We start from the raw sequence: 19,384 nt of genomic DNA, 5'->3' as shown, positions 1-19,384 counted from the left end.
TCTCAATGCCATCACTCTAAGTATCACCTAGAGCTGACAGATTGGGCAAGCTTGACATAAGGAACATCTGCAATTAGTACACTGTTACAGATATGTAAGTGGTAATTATTGATCAATTAACATGAACCTGCAAATCAAATCTGAATTTGAAATAAAACTCAATTAGTGCTTACTAATAGCAAATTCAGGACTTATCATTCATCGACTTGGCTTCCTCCTTCACTCCCTTCCAGCAGGGTCACACCAGGTAAACTTTACCATTCTGGGTCAGTTCTGCTGATATAAAGCCTTCTGAACACTTCACTGTTCACAAAGTTTCATTCCAGCAATTTAGATTTCACAAAGTCTCCATATTACCTGCTCCCAGCTGTCCATCCTCATCCACACTCACCTCCCCTGACTTTTTACAACAGCTCAGGTGAGTCTTTGGTTCATCCACTGCAACTCAGTTTTACACTACTGTTGCACCTACTTTACTCCAAACTATAACACCAGATGTATTGAGGCAAACTTTCAGACACACAACATATTGGCAGTACCACTCTAAGGGTCACTGCTGCAGAAGTGACAGCAAGATGTGGCTCTAGCCAACGAGACCAGAACAAGTAACTCCCCAGAGCTCTGCAGCAAAGCAACACCAGCAGCTCAGTGTCTTCATAGTCAAATGAAAGTATTTTTCAGTACTACAGCCCCCTCCCCCAGCAAAACCTAAAGTCTCCAAGAGTTATTACATTTGAACACCAGCAAGAGTTGTTGCTCACACTCTAACTAGATTCTACTGAGTATCTCTGAGCTGTGTTGTAGTTAAATGATATAACAGATATTTAGGATCTTCTGGAATATACAGAAGTGGTATAAAATTGTTCTCTTAGTCTGAGAAGAGAGAATTCTGTATAACAAAAATAGAAGCATGTTGGATTTCTTGAGCAAGTCCCCAGGTGTGACAAGACAACTTGTTTCTCCATTTAAAAGATTACAGTATGCACAGCTCTAGAGGTTTTGGTACTGCATGGGATAAACAACATAATTGAAGCACAATAAAATCTCGAGCAACATAAACCATGAGGTCAGACACCACAGTGTGTTGTATTCATTGTTTATTGAACTTCAAATTCCATGGTACATCACAGATTAAATAGTTAAAAACTGTTTACTATCATACAATGTTCAGAATAGTCTTTCAAAACATCCCTTTGGACAAAACTAAGAGCCAAATTCAAGCACAATTCCCCCAGAACAGTATGCCAGGGGTGGAAGAAAGCTTCAGACTACTGACTGTACACAACACTACACAAAGCACACCAGGCCACTGCTCTGTGGTGCCACACATGATTCAGAGAGCAGTTCTAGACAGTGCTTAACTACCATCACGGGCAGGCACCTACTGTATTAGCGGGGCAGAGTCTGCTTTTTAAAGACTTTAGTACTCCACTTAAGAGCACAGACTTACAGTTGTGGGTTCTGTAAGGTTTTAAGTTACAGAGTTGAAACCAGATTTGGGCAAATTGACAAGGTCTTGCGCTTATGCTCTTCAACCCTGACACACAAGATGCCTACAACTCAAATTTTTATTTTCAAGACATGTCCTCACCTGAGGTCAAACAACTATGAATGGGAACAACAGCAATGTCTCATGCTACTTTGAAGTTTTAGACTGGTTGAGGTGGGAGACTAGTGCTTGAACTGCACTGCTCAACACTGCATTCTATTTGTGCCATCTTGTCTCAACTGAACATACAACTAAGTATAACAAAATTCATCAAAAAGATAAATCTGTCAACTGTAAACTGTTGGCAAGAATCATTCAATTATATATTTGTCTTCTATTTCAAGCATTTGTACAAGACACTGGAACCTAGAAGCATCAGCTTTAAATTGTGCAATTTAAGAATTTCCTTCAGGAGGAGTTCAGTCATGTGACTAGAGGAAGGATCTCCCAACCTTGCATGGAGCCATCAGTCGTAGCTCACCTCACAAGAAGGTTCCGAGCTAGAACGTCAAAAAAGCACCGTAGTGCTAATTCCAAGCAAAGCCAGGATTTACAGTCCAAGATTTTCCTGCTGTATTACTGTTTCCACATGCAACACAACTTACTGAGGAAGGCTCTCCAAGGCACCACTCCCAGCTGCAGCACGTACAGTGGTACTGATGCAAACGTTTACTTTGCTGCAAAGCAGTTGGATGTATTAGAGCTTCCCCAGAACCGAGTGTGAACAACATGGAAACATGTAAAACAGCAGGTTTAACCTCAGCAGCCCTTCTGAGTGATGTCTTGTCCCGAGGCCTTTGTAATATCCATTGTAGTGAACACCTGTAACAGATCAAAAGAACTGCTTATTTACTGTTGTCTGCATTATCATCCACATGGCTATTGGTCTCCTCTTGTAAAGGAACAATGCTACATTTCTGTGAACTATTAAAACAGAAAACAGGTTGTAGTGCACAATTAACATGTTTCCTATCACGTGTCAGTATCTTATGGTTAGGAGCTAAACAAATACTAAATAAACCTCAAAACACAATGTTGTTGTTTTTCCTTGCATCTAAATGGTCTTCAAAAGCAGTTTTTAAAATCGAACTGTGCCTTGACCCTTCCTTACCTCTGCACAAGTAGGATGGATACCAATTGTTTCATCAAGCAGTTCTTTGGTGAGACCACATTTTATTGCAGCAGCAAAACCTTGGGTCACTTCACCAGCATTGGGCCCAAGAACATGAAGTCCTATCACACGGTTCTTTACAACACATGAGAGAAGAACATGAGTTAGTACAAGGCAAAGTGCAACAAAAGCTCTAGTATGTAACTCCCACTACACTAGAAATGTATGTTATGGAAGCAGGTCAATAGCAGAGCCTTTAACAAAAAATTAACTACTTAAATGAAGTAGATCTGCAGTTCTTTCCAGTCCAGTGTAGCACAATGAAATAAGTTTTAAAATGATTACTCAGCACTTAATCAAAGATACTGCGTAAAACTGAATACATTCTAGTTTTATCAATTGTTTTTATGATTTTATAGATATACAGTATCTTTAGTACATTCAGATTTAATATTATTTATCGATGTTGAAATTAGGTCAGATTTTATACTGTTTATATTGGAGAGCTTTCACTGGCTGTTCCCTCCCTCCCCAAGCAGTTAACAAGAGAAAAAAAGAAAACATAGCGTTGAAGTTTGTCTTTAGTCAGATCTAGACTGATGGCAGTAGGCTACAAGTTAAAAATGGGTGTGGTTTGTTTCAATTTGTTTCCTGAATTGTTTATCAAGAGGCATACAAGCTGTGTTCTAAAACATTTTCCCAGGATGTTCCTACACCTTCAGGTCTGGCCATGACTTGCAAGAGAGGATACAAATTCCTCACAATGAGTAACTTTAATACACTATTTACCTTACATTCTCCTCCAGCATCCTAGGAAAAAAACCTTTAATATAAAATCTAAATAAAGTCCCTCCTTCCATTGCGTTATTTTAATTAGGATTATTTCCAATGACGCTCCAATAAATCAGAACTTTGAGCCTTTTTGCAGTCTTTGAGAAAGTGTTAGGTGGACTAATTAGAAAAAGAATGAGGCTTACTTCCTCTTAGTTTAAAAGCCATGCTGTTTCATATCATTCCTTCTTTGTCTGTTCTCCCAGACAGCTTTGGGAAAAAGTATCAGACAGTATTGGCACTTTTGCCACAACAAGAACCTGCTAATCACTGAAAATTCCTGTATCTCATCAGTTTTCAAGGACCAACCACATATTTTCCAAGTTTCTATGAAACATGCAAAACTGCACTTCTCAAGGGACAAAAACCACAAGGTCCAGAAATCTAAAGCAAGACACCAGGTGGCACAGTTACTCAAAACTCACTTGGAAGAAAAACTCTGGCAAATTTCTTCACAAATTTATCAAATAAGAATTCAGGGTGAAGTTTTGTAATGTACAAAGCCACCATTTGCTCAAACAGTTGCTAAACAAAGGAAAAAATATGCAAAACCCTAAACAAAACCATCAGCTCCCTCCAAATTGATCAGCCCTTTTAAAACAATTACTTATGTTAACAGATTGGGTAGAGCTGGCCTCAGGCAGGCCAAATAAAAGATCTTAGTCTTTTGGCCTGTCTAAAAAGATTTCAAGAATACACTCAGCATATCCATTCCAGCCTACTACTTACATTGTCCTGTTTATTGCAGATAATCTTTGCATAACAGGTATTGTTATCTCTGCCTGGTACTGTCCATTCAAGTGGCCAGAACAAACTGTGATAAACCTGGGAGAATGACAAGAAAAAGAGCATTAGAATTTCACAAATTAATTCAGTCAAACATAATTCTAATTTTTAGTATCTTTATAAATAGGTGGTTTGACATTAAGCCCACTAAATGTTTATTACATAATCTAGACAAGACAGCAAGTTCTGTTTCATCCAGCCCACAGAGGCCATCCTCCAAAAGTCAGCAGAAGACTTGACTCAAACCATGTACCTCTGTTTAAATACTTGATTAAAACAGCAACAGATACACAGGATTTAAGATCGTACTTCTAGAAAGAGAAGTGTGAAGTTAATAACCAGTTACTGTAAGTTTAAACCTATTCTGCAGAATAGTTAACAGCAGGAGTTAAGTAATGCCAAGTGATTTCAAAGACATAAAGAGTTAAACACAAGGCATGTAAGCAGCTTTAATGAAACCCCCCCAGGGAAGTGCAGAAGCCAGAAATTACTGTAGAATGTGGAAGTTATGCCCAACACTCCTACAGCCATGTGATAAGGTCAGGAAAAAACTGATTCCCAATTCAAGTATAGAGAACCAGCAGAAGACAGCCAGTTCACCTCAGGAGTTTGGTATACTTCAGCAGAAAGTCTTTAATTCATGACAACAAGTAACAGTTTTGCAACCCAGGTTTGGCCTCCTGAGGTCAAATACTTCTCAGCTGCCTGCAAACAGCTACGTGCAATTCTAATGGTATTAAGTCCAGTCCTGGGTTTCTGTGAATTCAGTATCTTATTAGCCAGATGAAAACACTGCCAAAACAGTTCTACCTATCTTGCTAACCTTCTAATCTTGTTTTAACACTATGCCTTGGGAGTAAAGCAGCAAGGCCCAAGAAAAACACTCTCAAGCTACAAGTTAAATGATTCTTGAATGCTCTTACCTCCAAGTTTTCCTTTCCAAATTCTTCTACGGCTCTTTCTTCAGGAAACCCGCAGCTGCCATACTCTAAAGGAGTAAACACTGTCGTTGGTACGTTGATATAGTCACACTAAAAATAAAAAATCATATTTAGACTATACAAGTTCTATACATTCCATAACAGAAAAAGTTGTATTAGCACTTTTTTACTTTTTTACAAAACACTTGCAGAGCCCACAGACAAGTGGACAAATCAACTCATGCAATTTTGAGGCAAGAAGCATAGAAATAAGTTGAAGATGTATGCTTACAGCTTTACCTTTCTGGAACTACCCCCATACAGCCTGCGGGCCAGCAGTCTCCCTGCCTGAATGGCAACCGGGGTAAGTTCAAGCTTTCCATCCAAGATATCCCCAATAGCATAAACATAAGGCACATTGGTTTGTTCTTCATCATTTACAGGTACTTTCCCATTCCTTTAAAACAAACAGAAGAGAACAGAATTCAGCATTACAACCCTCCTCAGGGCTCGGCAAAAAAACAGAGGGGAGAAGCTCTGCCCCAAAGGTGCTATTCCAACTACTGAGCACATTTTATTGAATATGCTTATGCCTTTTTTCACTTCAAAAAAGGTTTTAAAGGTTCACATAAATGCCAGGTATAAGACCATGAAAAAAAAATAAAAATCCATCAGTACCAGTAGGTACCAGAGTTAAAAAATCCTTGCATTCAGTGGTTTAAGGGAGTTGAGCAATACTCACTTCTCATTGATTTTGACACCAATGGTGTCTAAACCAATATTTCTGGTACATGCGTCACGACCAATGGCTATCAAAACCTAAAAAACAAAACCCAAAATTAAATACAATAACTTCATGCAAGAGAAGCATAACATAACACTTCCTTTGGTCTTCTACTGAAAAAACTGAAGCATATGAATGAAGTGACTTTTTCAAAATTTTTTTCAGAAGCCACCAACAGTTCAGTCTTCCCCATGTGCAACTTGTTTCAGAGATGCAACAAACAGCAAAACAGTACTTTCAGAACAAAACCAGAAGCAAGTGTTCATAGGAACTAAATTCCAGACACAAAGTTTCTTTCACCCATTCTGCAGACAGGGTTCAAATGAAGACAAATATTGAATTTTATTTTTTTTTACACCAGTAATTTAGATTTTTCAAGCAGAATTTCCCTTTAAAAGTTGTTCAAGAAAAAAAGTATTTTTGTACATTTTCACACGTATCTGTATTCAGTTATTTCAGAGCCAGAAATGCTTACAGTGTTATATTCTCCTTCAAAGATTTCCGCTCCCTCAGTCGACTTTGCCGTCACTTTCAGCCTTCCCGGCATGCCTTGCTCCAGCTGTTCAACCTGTGTAAATCATTGTAAGCTTAGAACGACCCACAGAGCAGAGATCATTTACACTGTCACTTCAAGCCTTGACCTATCTATCACTCAACGGCTTAGCCTCGTAAAACATTTATTTCTGCAGAGAGCCAAAGCCTTCCCAGACAACACCTGCATTTTACGTGCGCTGTTCAAAGTAACCTCGTGTGGAGAGAGGAAACCTAAAGGAAGCACTTGCCTGAACAGGTACAAACTTCCTGATGAACTTCACGCCGTGTGTTTCCATGTGAGCACCTACTTTTTCGGCCATTTCTTGGTCAAAGCCCCGCAGAAGGATGGAACGCACCATCACCGTGACATCCAGACCTAGACCAGCAAGAAATCCTGCACACTCCAGAGCCACATAGGAAGCACCCACAACTAGAGTTTTGCCAGGACAGTAAGGCAGGGAGAAGAGGTCATCGCTGAAAAGAAAAGAAGTGCAAGTTACAAGGTTCTTCCAACACAAGCTTGTTTGTCTTTGCAAACACTAGAGCAGACAAAGTTCAGTCTATTATACCTTTTTAATCTCACCTTGTAATACAGAATTCTTTATCTCCAGGGATATCCGGATATCTAGGCCTTTCTCCTGTTGCCAGGACAAAAGTCTCTGCTGTGTGATAGGTTACTTGTCCTTTTCTATTAGTTGCCTGTTGATAAAGATGGAGTTAAGACAGTCTTTTTCATAGGTTTTAAAATAAAAACTATGTTTAAGAATGAAGAACAAGTGGTTTGAAACAAGATCTAATGCATTTAGAGATGTCACGCAGGTCATTGAAGAACATGGAAGACTATCAGGCTTTTCTCACATTAGAGCACTTAAAATCACTTACTTTTTGAATGCTGTCCATTTCAACTACTCATTTATATTGAACTACTTGTAACAACTTCACTTTCAGGTTGTAAAAAGCCACAACAAACTAAGATCCTCTCCGCCCCCCCCCAGTAAAAGGCCAAGACAATGCTAATGACAGAATAATATCAATTAGTTCTTAGGCTAATGCAGAAATTAAAAAATTAAACTAGTTGCATGATTTCAGAGAGCCTAAGATCCAACCTTAAGTGAATTCAAACTAATTTAACCTCCAGAGACCCTTGGTCTTTCTCTCCCAAAATCTGACCTTCATTCTTGCTCTTTAGTTATTTTCCAACACAGAAAAAGGGAAACTTCCCCCTCATTGAGTCAACAGATAATTCAGGTTGGAAAAGAGCTCAGGAGGTCATCTAGTCCAACCTCCTGCTGGAAATCTTTCTTTTCTACTTCATTTATTGACTAAGGACACTTAAGTAGATGACCTGCATGCCTGGACACTACAACAGTTGGTACATGAGGTACATTGAACACACTACTTTCACTGCTGGTCTCCGGGTTTGAAACACTTGCAGTTCAGCCTTGATATTGAAAATAGACAATTACACCCACTGAATGCTACAGTTACCTTCAATATGCACTTTTCTAGGTTAACCTTGCTACAGTATGATCATTTACAGCAAGACTGCCAGCACATGCTTTGTCTTGCAAAACTGACAGTTTAATTTGTATGCTGATACAGCATAAGGTTCCAGCAGTGCTGTTACGCAAGTGCTTAATCTGAATTTAATTTCAATTGTTTTTATGCTTTAGTATGAAGGTTTTCCAAGTTGCAAAATCATACAGCTAAAGCTATTCTTTTTTTCCCCTCCTCACTCAGGCTGCTGAACTCAGTCATGAAGTTAGAGACTGAGACCACCTTACTCTATTCTTGCAAGACACAGGTTTAAAGATATCCACATTACTCTTGTGTAACAGTTACTCGGTTTGCAAACACTGTGGAATGTACTAAAGTACAATAATTATTTAAATCAATAATTTATTTCACAAATGAGTTTTTAACTTCAGTTGACCTAAGCTGGTAATGTTAAGATGAAGCCTTTTCTGTGCTGGATTTCAAAAGGCAGTTTTAGAACACGAGTTTTCCCTCCCAATTAAGTCTTTTAAATGCAGTGCATACCTTAATTTTGTGTGGTTCAACGAATTCTCCATAAGAATTGAGGTATGTCACAGACTTTTCTCTCAAGGACACTCGATAGCCCCAGTTTAAAGAACCAATGTAGTTCTGAATTGCTTCTACCATGATCTCCCAGTTGTGTTTAACTGAAATAAGACATTAATTTCATATTTAAAGAAATAAAAGTGCAACGAACCCTTAAAAAAAACCTTATTCGCTATATATCATGCTAAGAAAACATCATTATCAGTAATGAGGATAATTATTAAGGTCTTGTTCTACTATGCTAATATTTACTTGACTTGCTACTATCTGAAATAAGTGCATTCTAGAAGTTCTTTCATTTATTTCAGATAATATAGGGAGCAAAACACAATTAACTTTCAACCCTACAGGTTTTTATGACTCAAGAACGAGGATGCCTTCTGATTCACCTAAGAAAACTACTGAATTCTGCTTCTAATTTACTGAGTCCAAAGTACGAGAACGGTCTTGAGCTCAGCATCTCATCTGTACAGTCTCGGGCTGCCCTCCCTGTTCTTACTAACCTTGTTCTTCATACTGCCACCCGTATTTCCTTGAATCTTGGAGTGCCTGGCCCAGAAGTGCTGCTTGATGCATTAACTTCTTAGGAATGCAACCTACATTTACACACGTGCCACCAAGTCCTAAGATGGAAAGAACCACGTTATTGTTTCCAAAAACAGGACATTTATGCTTTTCCTATTATGTGCTTTATATAATCACCCATATATCAGTTGGTGAAGTTTGCTATAGTCACACAAGTAACATGAAATTTCTGTTGCAAGAGACATTTTAAAATACAATGAGCACACACTAAGCTTATAAATTTGGATTCAGCTTAAGAAGTGACCAGACTCACTGAACCAAGATGGGTACATTATATCTTAAACACAGACCCAAGTTACTTATTCCACAGTGCTTAAGATTTTGGTCAAGTTGGCAAGTAAGCAAGGCAGAAAGCCCAGAGTTCCTAGAGTTTAGTATCAGCTATTATGAGGAATTTGAAACATGCATGTGTTTGACATAGTAGCTACAAAAGCACATTCATTCCTCAACTCAATAAAATTTCACCAATGAAGTTCCTCACTCATTCTAAACTTCCAATATCACTAATAAGGTCAGATAGCAAGTGTCTTTAATTATGGAAAGGTGAGACATATATAGGCATGTAGTCACTGTTCTAAAGGCAGTTGTCCACAAAATAGAACCAGTGAACACACACCACCCAGACTATTTGAAAGTGATCAAAACTAGAACATTTGACAAAGAACAGAGTTAGCAATGCACAAAACAGCAAGAACTATCCAGAAAGGCAGCAGGCATGTCAGGAAAACAACTCCTTTTGTTATCTGCGTACCAGAATTACAGGAATTTAGCCTCAATTTCTAAGAACACAAATCCATAATATATAACATCTCAGTATGTATCACTGGTACTTGAGCATCATAAAACACACGATAACAGAAGCTTACCCCACGTGGTTCCAAGAGGTGTTGGAACAACGTAATCCAATACCATTACTTTCTTTCCCAAGGCAGCGGCTTCCTACAAAAGATGGAAATGACCAGTCAGTGTTACTCAACCAAGAAGGCCTGTCCAGTCATTTATGTTCATGATACACTCAGCACTAATAGAAGGTTTCTTTACTATCTTTACTAGTTAGTCTCATTATCATATATCATATCATATCTTTTATCTCCTTCACTAGACAAAAACTGAAATCCCTCAGAAACTATTACTTTCTTCCAAACTTTGAATGTCTGCTTATATGTTCAATGCTGCATCCACATCATCCTATGCTGTTAAAACCCATGACCTGAAAAAGGTAAGAGATGGACTTATGAGCCTGTGATACTCTTCTACCTCACCCAAAGAAATATTTATGCTGTTAGGTCTCTTTTCCCTTAGGAGGGCGGGACTGACTGGGCATGTTCATGGATGACAAGAAGTGACAGCTGAAAGCACTTCATTTCAGGTGATTGATGATTCTGTATCCTAAAGAGTTAAAAGCCTTCAAGAGTAGCCTTTAAGTTTTCCAGATGACTGTCTGGAAGTGTTAAAGTGCCTGTGTATTACACATGAAAAGGTACTTAAAAAACATATGGTTCCACCCTCAGCCAGAAAACTAAAACCTATTATTAGGATCAAGACCTGAATAGACATTGGCTAGAAACTGGTCCACACAGACCATTATCTCCTGAGTGAGCACCACTACTGGTTCATTAATTCATTAATAAACAAGTTGAACAGTAATACTCATCCAAATATACACTGTTTTATAGTAATATAATTGAGAGATTAGCTTTTGAAGAAGTTTTACATACAACCTGCTCTTTAATGAAATTTTCATGACATACCTTGGAACATGCAAGTCCACCTGAGCCACCACCAATGATAATGAGGTCATATTCATAGGGTTCTGTATCTTTGCTATCCCCAAGAAGTTTCTGCAGTGATCCATCCTGATAAGCCTGAGAGGAAAAAAAAAAAAAATCAAATTAGCACACACATTTTTGAGCAAACAGCAGCTGAGTCACATTGATTCCTCTGAGCTAGAACACCCAGTCTAATAGGTCACACAAAATTTAACTATGATCAAACAGCAAATTCACTCAGTCTTGTCTACTTCTATCTGATTTTTAAAGTTAAGTTACCTGGAACGTTGCATCACAGCCACCTATGTGAGTTCCATTGACAAATACATTAGGCACTGTCCTCTGATTAGTTAACTCTGCCAACACTTGCTGAATACTGGCCCCATCATCTAAGAATAAAAGGAACGGGTACATTATGAACAATTTTCAGGAAGAGAGCTTTTAAAACAATCTGAAGTATTAAAGGTTTGGACTGTGATACACCATAGGCCTGCCAAGAAAACAATTCTATTATAAACATCACATTTGCAGGTTTCCTGAACATAAGCAAGTCTTCAGAAACTACTTGTCAAAAGAGCACGCTTACATACAGAGGTTATACTGGTGTTTCAAGCCATAATTCTACAGAATGAAGTTAAAGTAATAAGAGTTTAGTCCTTGTATTTCCTGGATTCTTATTGATCTCTTCCTGACAGTGTCACACTTAGTACTACACAAAAATTCTTTTCCAGCTATCACAGGAGATCACACAGACAGCTTTTCTTTCATGAGAGCTGTCTGGTTTTGGAGTGTGTTCTGTATCCATGCACATAATTTTGCCCAGCAGCTCTGAATTATGAGAATATGGAGAAGGGAAGTATGAACATGCTTGTTTACTTACCCTAAAGCTACCTTCAGACTTTTTCTACCCACCACAATGTCTTAAACTTTCCAGTTTTAAAATGATCATTGCTTGACCTGACTTGTCATCTGAATGATTCGTACCTACACACAGGCTCAATTTGGATCTCTTGGCAGTAAATGTGAGAATGAGCATTTACAGTAATCACTTTGACTAAAATCTTTTTATTCCAAGACCCCATCTATTTCGTATCAGTAATCCGAGCAATTGCAAGGGAAATACATTATTAATTATGAGGAATTCCAGGGTAAAAAAAATAAAAAAGGGTTGTGCATTGTACTTTGCATATCTTGGGCTATAATTACTTCACAGTACCACAAATTGAATAAAAAGTAAAGACTATGAAGAAATGAATAAACATGTACATTTCTCCCAAACATTGAGACAAAAACACTTCAAAAAGGCATTAGAACTTTAGAGAAAAAAAAAACTGGAAACTTAAGTTTTGTACAGAAAAAAAATTGATAATACATATTCAACAGCTTACAAACAGTGCAACTAAGAGTTTACTAAGAATCATGCAAGAAACTACTTGTTCCCAAAACTACATTCAAATCTACATGCACTCTGTACATATATGCATAAGGCACTGCACATATCCTAAAACTAAACCAGCTTGGACTTTAAAAAAAAACCACCTCTAACTAGCAGCAGCCGAGGTACTAGAATTTACCCTTTCTTGCAGTGACTCAGCAACTTTCCCAATGAAGGTAACCCAAATACCAAGTCAAACATTAACAACTCATCCAAAACCACAACAGAAACACAAGTAGGAAATAATACCACAGGCTTTTTCCCAAAAGACAGAGCTCCTTGTAGAGAAATCAGATCTCACATCCTCTATCAATAGCTCATTTTTACAATTAAAAAAAATTTCACTTCTACTAAAAACACATCCTTTTTTAAAATCCACACTGAAGACTAATTACTTCTACCTCTGCACATATTAAAATATATTTTAATTGTTTTTATACATCCTTTGGTTAGTTCAAGACAGCTTAAGGACAGTCATCCATTTTTAGTTACATTAAACAGCACGTGCTGGATTTTCTTCCTCCTACTCACCAGTCACATCAAGCTCCAAAGCATAGTACTCCACACGCATGGAGCGGAAGAGTTCCTTCACCTGCAACACAAACAGACACGAGGCCAGTGCAAAGCTTTCTCAACATCTGACACAGCTCAGGGTAAAACTGACTGTTGGACATACACAGGGAACCTCTAAGTCTCAGTCACTATTCTCTGAGGGCTGGGCTCTACGTAGCTTTGCTAAAGTTTGGCACTACTTTATGTTTTGCACTTAAAGCCAGGCTATTTAACCTTCCGAGACAAGTTTCATTACCTAAGGAAAAGTTTCTATACACAGTTTCCTTAGCTGCAGACTCCTGCATCCCTGACATAACAAAAGCCACTAAAGTGGCTGCCATGTGGAAAAACAAAGAGATAAAGCAGCAGCAAGATTCTTTGGTAGTATTACAGAAAAAAAGAAAGCAGAAGGGAGTAGAGGATACCATGCAAAACAAAACATTCTTAAGAAAATAAAAAAAAATCTGGCATTACAAAAAGCTGCAGAAGATTGTAATACTTTCCAAGTGTATTCAACTGGGTGTTTTTCTAATCTCAGTTCTGGATGGACAGAGTGTACCATTACCAGATTCAAACCAGGTAGCCTTTTAGAAACAAGATTTTTACAGTAGCATTATTTATTAAACTCTCAGTATTCAAATTGTGAATTGTCTTTCCAGAAGGACAATGCCATCTCCCAGGCAACTACCAGCAAGACAAGAGGGCATGGTCTTAAGCTGTGCCAGGGGAGGCTTAGGTTAGATATTAGGAAGAAATTCTTTACAGAAAGGGCAATCAGGCATTGGAACGGGCTGCCCAGGGAAGTGGTGGATTCTCCGTCCCTGGAGGTTTTTAGATGAGACTGGATGTGGCATCAGTGCCATGGGCTGGTAACCACGGCAGTAGTGGATCAAGGGTTGGACCTGATGATCTCGGAGGTCCCTTCCAACCCAGCTGATTCTATGATTCTATTCCATACCTCACAGCACAGGATGTATTACATACAGCAGTATTTACTCCTTTGAAATATAATTTGCAGACATGCCTGTGCAAATAAACATTGTAAGACTATGCGTTAAAAAAATAAATCTGCTTTAATCATAATTATTTGGATATGAAAACAGCTCTAGCAAGAATCACTAAATGCCTGTATGATGGATCCACTTGCCAGCATGGAGTCTGAACATTTTACAACCAGCTTTCTGATGAACCTCAAATTTACTGACAGTGCTTCATTAAGAGTATGCCGAGTCACAAGATTATTAGAATAAGTTTAAAGATGTCAAGCACATGATGAATAAAAATGTTTTTAATGTTGCCGTGATCCATGCTGTTACTATGCTGAAGACTGAGTATTCCAGTGCTTTCTGACAAAGTTTCAGCTTTATACAAACAGGAATATTTTGTATTCTGTACCAACCACATAGTGAGCTTCTTACCCTATCATGTATCAACCACAACATACAAAAATAAGCTCTGCTTGTATAATTGATTGTATTGGTTCTACAGTTATAGAATAATTGAAGTTGAAAGGGACCTTTGCAGGTCATCTGTGCCAACTCCCTGCTCAAAGCAGAGCCAAAATGCAAACGCTGATCACATTGCTTAAGCACTGTCCTCTCATTCTGAACATCCACAAGGACAGAGACACCAGAATATCTGTGGGCTGGTTCAGTGTTTGACCATCCTCACAGTAAAGAACTTCCATCTCATTGGAGTATCTCCCACTGCAACTTATGTCTATTGGTCCTTATCCTTTCACTCCTGAACTCTGAGAAGAGTCTGGTCATCTTGACAGCTGAGGACAGTAACTAAAATTCCTCCTCAGCCTTCTTAAGGTTCAACAAACTGAGCTCCTCCTTCACACATCCAGTGTGTGAGACACTTAGTCCTCTACCCATCTAGGTGACCTAAAAACTTTGGTCCTAAGCTCCCCATTACCTTCAGGCTTGCTTCCTGGAATGATTATGGCTACAGGTTGAAGGAAAAGAAAACAGCAGTGGAACTGCTCCAGACCTCCACTCTGCATCTGCCCTTATTAAGCCCAAGCTGAATGCCATGAAAGATCTAAAAAGCAGAACTTAAAGAGATTACTTCTAGGATGTGGTAAGTTAAGAATCTGGAGGGAAGTCACAAAATTAGCTACTTGGCTGCTAGTCTAGTTTGCAGCAAAGTAGCAGAGTAACAGGCAAGATTTCATTAGTTTGTTTTTTTTTTTTAAAGAAAAAAAAACTTTACCAAAACATTGCAACAGCAGCTGGCAGGAGGGAGGACAGGACAGAACATTAGTATAACAAGAAAGGATTACACTCAAGAAAGGACAGATTTAAGGCATTTAGGCCACCTTTATTCTCTACTTAAGATACGTAGTAGAGAGAACAAAAATCAGAAGTCAGCATCCTGATTAGAAGTAGCTACTGCACTTTATACTTATGAACAGATTATACTTGTGCTAATGAAACTGAAAGAAAGAACAGCAACAAGCATATGAGCAGTTACAAAATCTTCAATGCACGCAAGAGATAATAGATTACTTCAGTTTGGAAAAGGAAATGATTAGGAGTAGAAAGATAAACATACACTAATCATGAGTAATATCTAGATAAGGTGAAGAGGAAATGATTTCTCAGAAATACTCGCTGGAGCACTCAGCAACAATTGCTTTTTCCAGAAAACAATTTTGAAATGAAAAGTAAACCTCCCTATGGAACATAACCAGAGAACCCGACACTGTACAAGCCAAAATTAAAAGGAAATCAAAGAAGCTATTAGATCAACTAATGAAAAAAAAAAAATCCACTGAAAACTTTTAACTCAATAAAACTAATACAAACTCAGGTGAAGAAATTCTGGTCTCACACACTGCTGGAAACTCCAGTAGCATACTGGCAGATTTTCTTCCATACAGCCCTACCCTAAAACTGTAATTTCTTTAAGTGTCTGGAATGAGATACTAGGTTGCATGGTCACTCATATAACAATTTACTTCCCTTCTCACCAATGCAATGGCCTCACCTACCTACTAAACTCCAGTTTTCACAAGAAGTGATAGACTAGAAACACTTCCAAATATTATTTAGCAGTAGATAATTTCTCTGAAACTGAGAAATTGGCCTAACTTTAGAAGACTGTTCCTGGAGATGCTGTCACTAGGGTAGCTAAGCAGGTTTGAAACAAGCTTCATACCATAAAAGTAGTAATGGTATGTCCTAAGTCTGCTGTTTCATGTATTAGCTAACATTTCATAATAGTTACAGCTGAATTGACCAGAACTCCCTAGGATTGAGAACATCATCTGTAATAGCATAAAATATAACTGAAACAAACAGCAACTTCTATGCAATCACAGTTGTTGCTCCTCAAATTTCAACATATCACAGTGTTCAGACTTGCCATTTTTTCATGCTAGAAAAACCTATGTTTTCTTCATGCATTTCTATCTTGCTTAGTATATTTTCCAGGTGCTAAGAAATTAAAGAACAGCCAAGTTGTTATGACAAACAAGTAATTCTACCATCACCCCCTCTCCACCACTGTCTTGTTAAACCAATTGAACAATAAATTGCATTTGCAGAAGAACAACTGCACAATTGCCAAGTCATGTTACTAGCTAAACTGAATACAATCAGCTATTTAATTCACTTACAGAATTTATTTGCAGTGCTGTTTCTGAAGAAAAGAACAAATCTTAATTTTCTTCCAGCACAGCTACCTCCATTTGAAATAAAGAATTCTTTCCATCCCCCAAATTAGGTCCTTTTTAGAGCATGAGTGTTCTCTGCACTTGTGCTAATCATCTTCAGTTTTTCAATTAATCCTACCAAAAGCACATTGCTAACAGCCATCCACAGTAAAAGACAGACACAATGCACACTATTCATATCTGTCTTTAAGAACTCAGAACTATGTGATTACAGGCTAAGTACCCAAGCTGTAACTACACTTTCAAATTATATCCACTTCATTAATTCTACAGACTAGATCAGCTAGCAAGAATGCTGCATTACCCATTGTTTTCCCATTCCTTTCACTAATTTCTAACTCTTCAGTGGGAGTTGTTAATACCCATAGTGTGGAAGATATTTCTCTGTTTTATCACTTGATGTCTCATGTGAGGCTTCATTCTCTCAAACTTTCTTCTTCTAATTTTCTGTCTGCAATCTATACTTCTGCTACAAGTTTTCTTCATTATATTACCTTTCTCTTCCACTCCAAACAGAAACATAAGCCAAGGAAATCTGCCTACCAATCAGCTCCTCTTCCCCCAGCCCCATTTGTCACCTGTTCCTTCACAAAAATTCATAATAGGTCTTTCAACTCTACCTCCTAGAAAGGGCCATGAGAGAGGGCCCTCTTACTCCCAATATTCATTCTTCCCCTTTCCAAGACAATAAAAATAATATTCCTCATATCTGACTGCTTCCCTGAAGCAAATAATCCTGCCTAATGAAGAAGATCTGAAAAAATGCAGGAAAAAACAATCTGGAATTTAATTACTACAATTAAGTCTTTTTTCCCCTCAAGCTCATTGCCTTAGTCTAGACCTACTGCAACACCAGGAACAGATGAAGGAAAAAGGCCCAAGGATTAAAAAGTTACTGTGCCATTGTATGATCTCAAAACCACTGGACTGAGTGCCATGAGCATCAAGACTTGCAATCATAATCAGTAAAAGCAAACAGGGCAATACAGACAGGAACGACTAAGTATTTCTAAATGGGCAGCACTGAAGTCCTCAAGAAGAGGATTTCTCCACAACAGAAGGTAACATTTCTGTCAACTGGACCAGACTGGAGCAAGACTCCAACACTTCCTTTACCAAAACTTCCAGTGAGTAAATTGTTAAGTAAATTTTAGAAGGATTTGAGCTGTCTAATATGCTGTACTATCTGCCAAAGCATAGTTAGAGAGGAGGCATTGGTTTTGTCTATCCTCTCATACACAGAAGCTTCCTTTCTCAAAACCTCAATTAAGTTGTAAGTGAGATACAATATACTCATATAAGTTTTTTACAAGAGGGTCATAACATTTCCTCCCCCACAAGAGCTCCCAGAACTAAACCCAACCTACACGTGGGAGTGAGGCTTCACAGTATTTTCCTGGTTGTCCGTTCCGTTGAGGAACACCAGGACTCAATCCCACAGTTCCAATTATGTTTTCCCACCACGGTCACATGAAATATGGCAATGTGGGATTTAACTAAAATTTCATAACATGCTCTTTGTAAACATCTAAGAATCCCAATGCCTACAAACACCCACATTCTGTATGGTCTATGGCCAGTGTGTCGGTATTGTAAAATTCTAATGAAGGCCCTGGGTTTATTTAATTACTCTGGCTCAGCAGTTATAGCCACCTTGTGATATTGATGAGCAACCAGGGCTAAAAAGATATTTTTCTCTAAACGTCACAATTAACCAAGAGTGCCTTTTTTTTTTTTTAAACACGCATCATAGCGAGCATTTAGAACTTAAACTTGCTATACAGTCAACTTTCTCCCTGAAATTTAGAAAGAGCTGAAAACAACCCTTCCCTGGGCCGCAGCTTTGTCCAAGCTGAACACCAACGTGGTACCCAAACTTCAGGGAGAAAGACATCCAGCACCCTGAGCTTCGAGAAGCAGCTACAGAAGCTGATCAGAACTCTCCACACATCCATCTACCCGCGTGGCAAAGGGAAAAGAACTACCAAGGACGCCAGTTCGGATCTTTGCCTCGTTTCACGCCTGGTAAGCGGTTTCCAAGGGCTGGCACGTGGTGCTCCAGAGGAACGGGCACAGCGCTACCCTCTGCACGCTGCAAACCTCATCCCCACACAGCCTGAGCTCAGCCCCGCTCCCCTGCGCCCTTCTCTGCCCGGGGCGCTCCCGGAGCAGGTGTGTCCCCATGTACCCCCGAAGGAAGGACGGCCCGCGGGGGGACCGCGCCGAGCCCGCTCCCGCCGCCGCCTCACCTTGTTGCAGTACGGGCAGTAGCTCTTGCTGAAGATCATGACGCGGTGGGAGGCGATGAGGGTCCGCACGCGGAGCTTCAGCCCGTCCCAGTCGGGGAGCGGGGTCTGTCCCGGCGTCGGTGCCATGGCGGGCCGGCTCAGGCGGGCGGGCAGCGGCGCCTTCCCCGCGGCGGCCGCGCTAACCCTCGGCCGCGCCCCGCCCCTTCCGCGCCGGGAGGGGGGACGAGCCGGGCCGGCCCACCCGCAGGGAGCGGGGGTGAGCAACACACCGAGAAGGGCTTTCCGCCCTGAATTTCGGCCACGTTCCCTATGAGTCGTTGTAAAGTAATAAAAGTACTTCTGTATCAGAAGGAGAAGCGTTACTGTTCGCCTAAAGGCGCTCTAGAGAGTGTTAAACTTGCGCTGTTTAACCCGCCCTCCCCTCTGCAATGAATGGAATGAGCCAGCAGGAGGGAGGCGGGAGCGCGCATGAGCGGGGCGGGCGCGCGGCCCCGGCGGCGTGAGGACAGCGCTGGGCCGGGCCCGGGACGGTGCTGGGCGGGGAGGCCGCGGGTCCGGGCATCTTACTGTGTCTC

General features: G+C 39.6%; 1 protein-coding gene across 1 annotated transcript; it reads right to left on the bottom strand.

Annotated features, from left to right (window-relative positions):
* Positions 1-1,080: 1,080 nt before the first annotated feature.
* On the bottom strand, positions 1,081-18,990 carry TXNRD3 (thioredoxin reductase 3). Its single transcript, XM_017820651.1, has 16 exons — positions 18,810-18,990; positions 12,858-12,918; positions 11,171-11,280; positions 10,874-10,987; positions 9,989-10,061; positions 9,041-9,160; positions 8,496-8,638; positions 7,039-7,154; positions 6,704-6,929; positions 6,397-6,489; positions 5,880-5,956; positions 5,438-5,594; positions 5,141-5,248; positions 4,161-4,256; positions 2,601-2,735; positions 1,081-2,311 (listed from the first exon to the last, which is right to left on the bottom strand). The coding sequence occupies exons 1-16, from the start codon at positions 18,933-18,935 to the stop codon at positions 2,249-2,251; spliced, it is 1,818 nt and encodes a 605-aa protein (XP_017676140.1). The 5' UTR covers positions 18,936-18,990; the 3' UTR covers positions 1,081-2,248.
* Positions 18,991-19,384: the final 394 nt, after the last annotated feature.

This window comes from Lepidothrix coronata, unplaced genomic scaffold, assembly GCF_001604755.1.
Source record: "Lepidothrix coronata isolate B3197 unplaced genomic scaffold, Lepidothrix_coronata-1.0 Scaffold84, whole genome shotgun sequence".
Lineage (NCBI taxonomy): Eukaryota > Metazoa > Chordata > Aves > Passeriformes > Pipridae > Lepidothrix > Lepidothrix coronata.
This window is presented reverse-complemented; position numbering and strand designations above follow the sequence as displayed.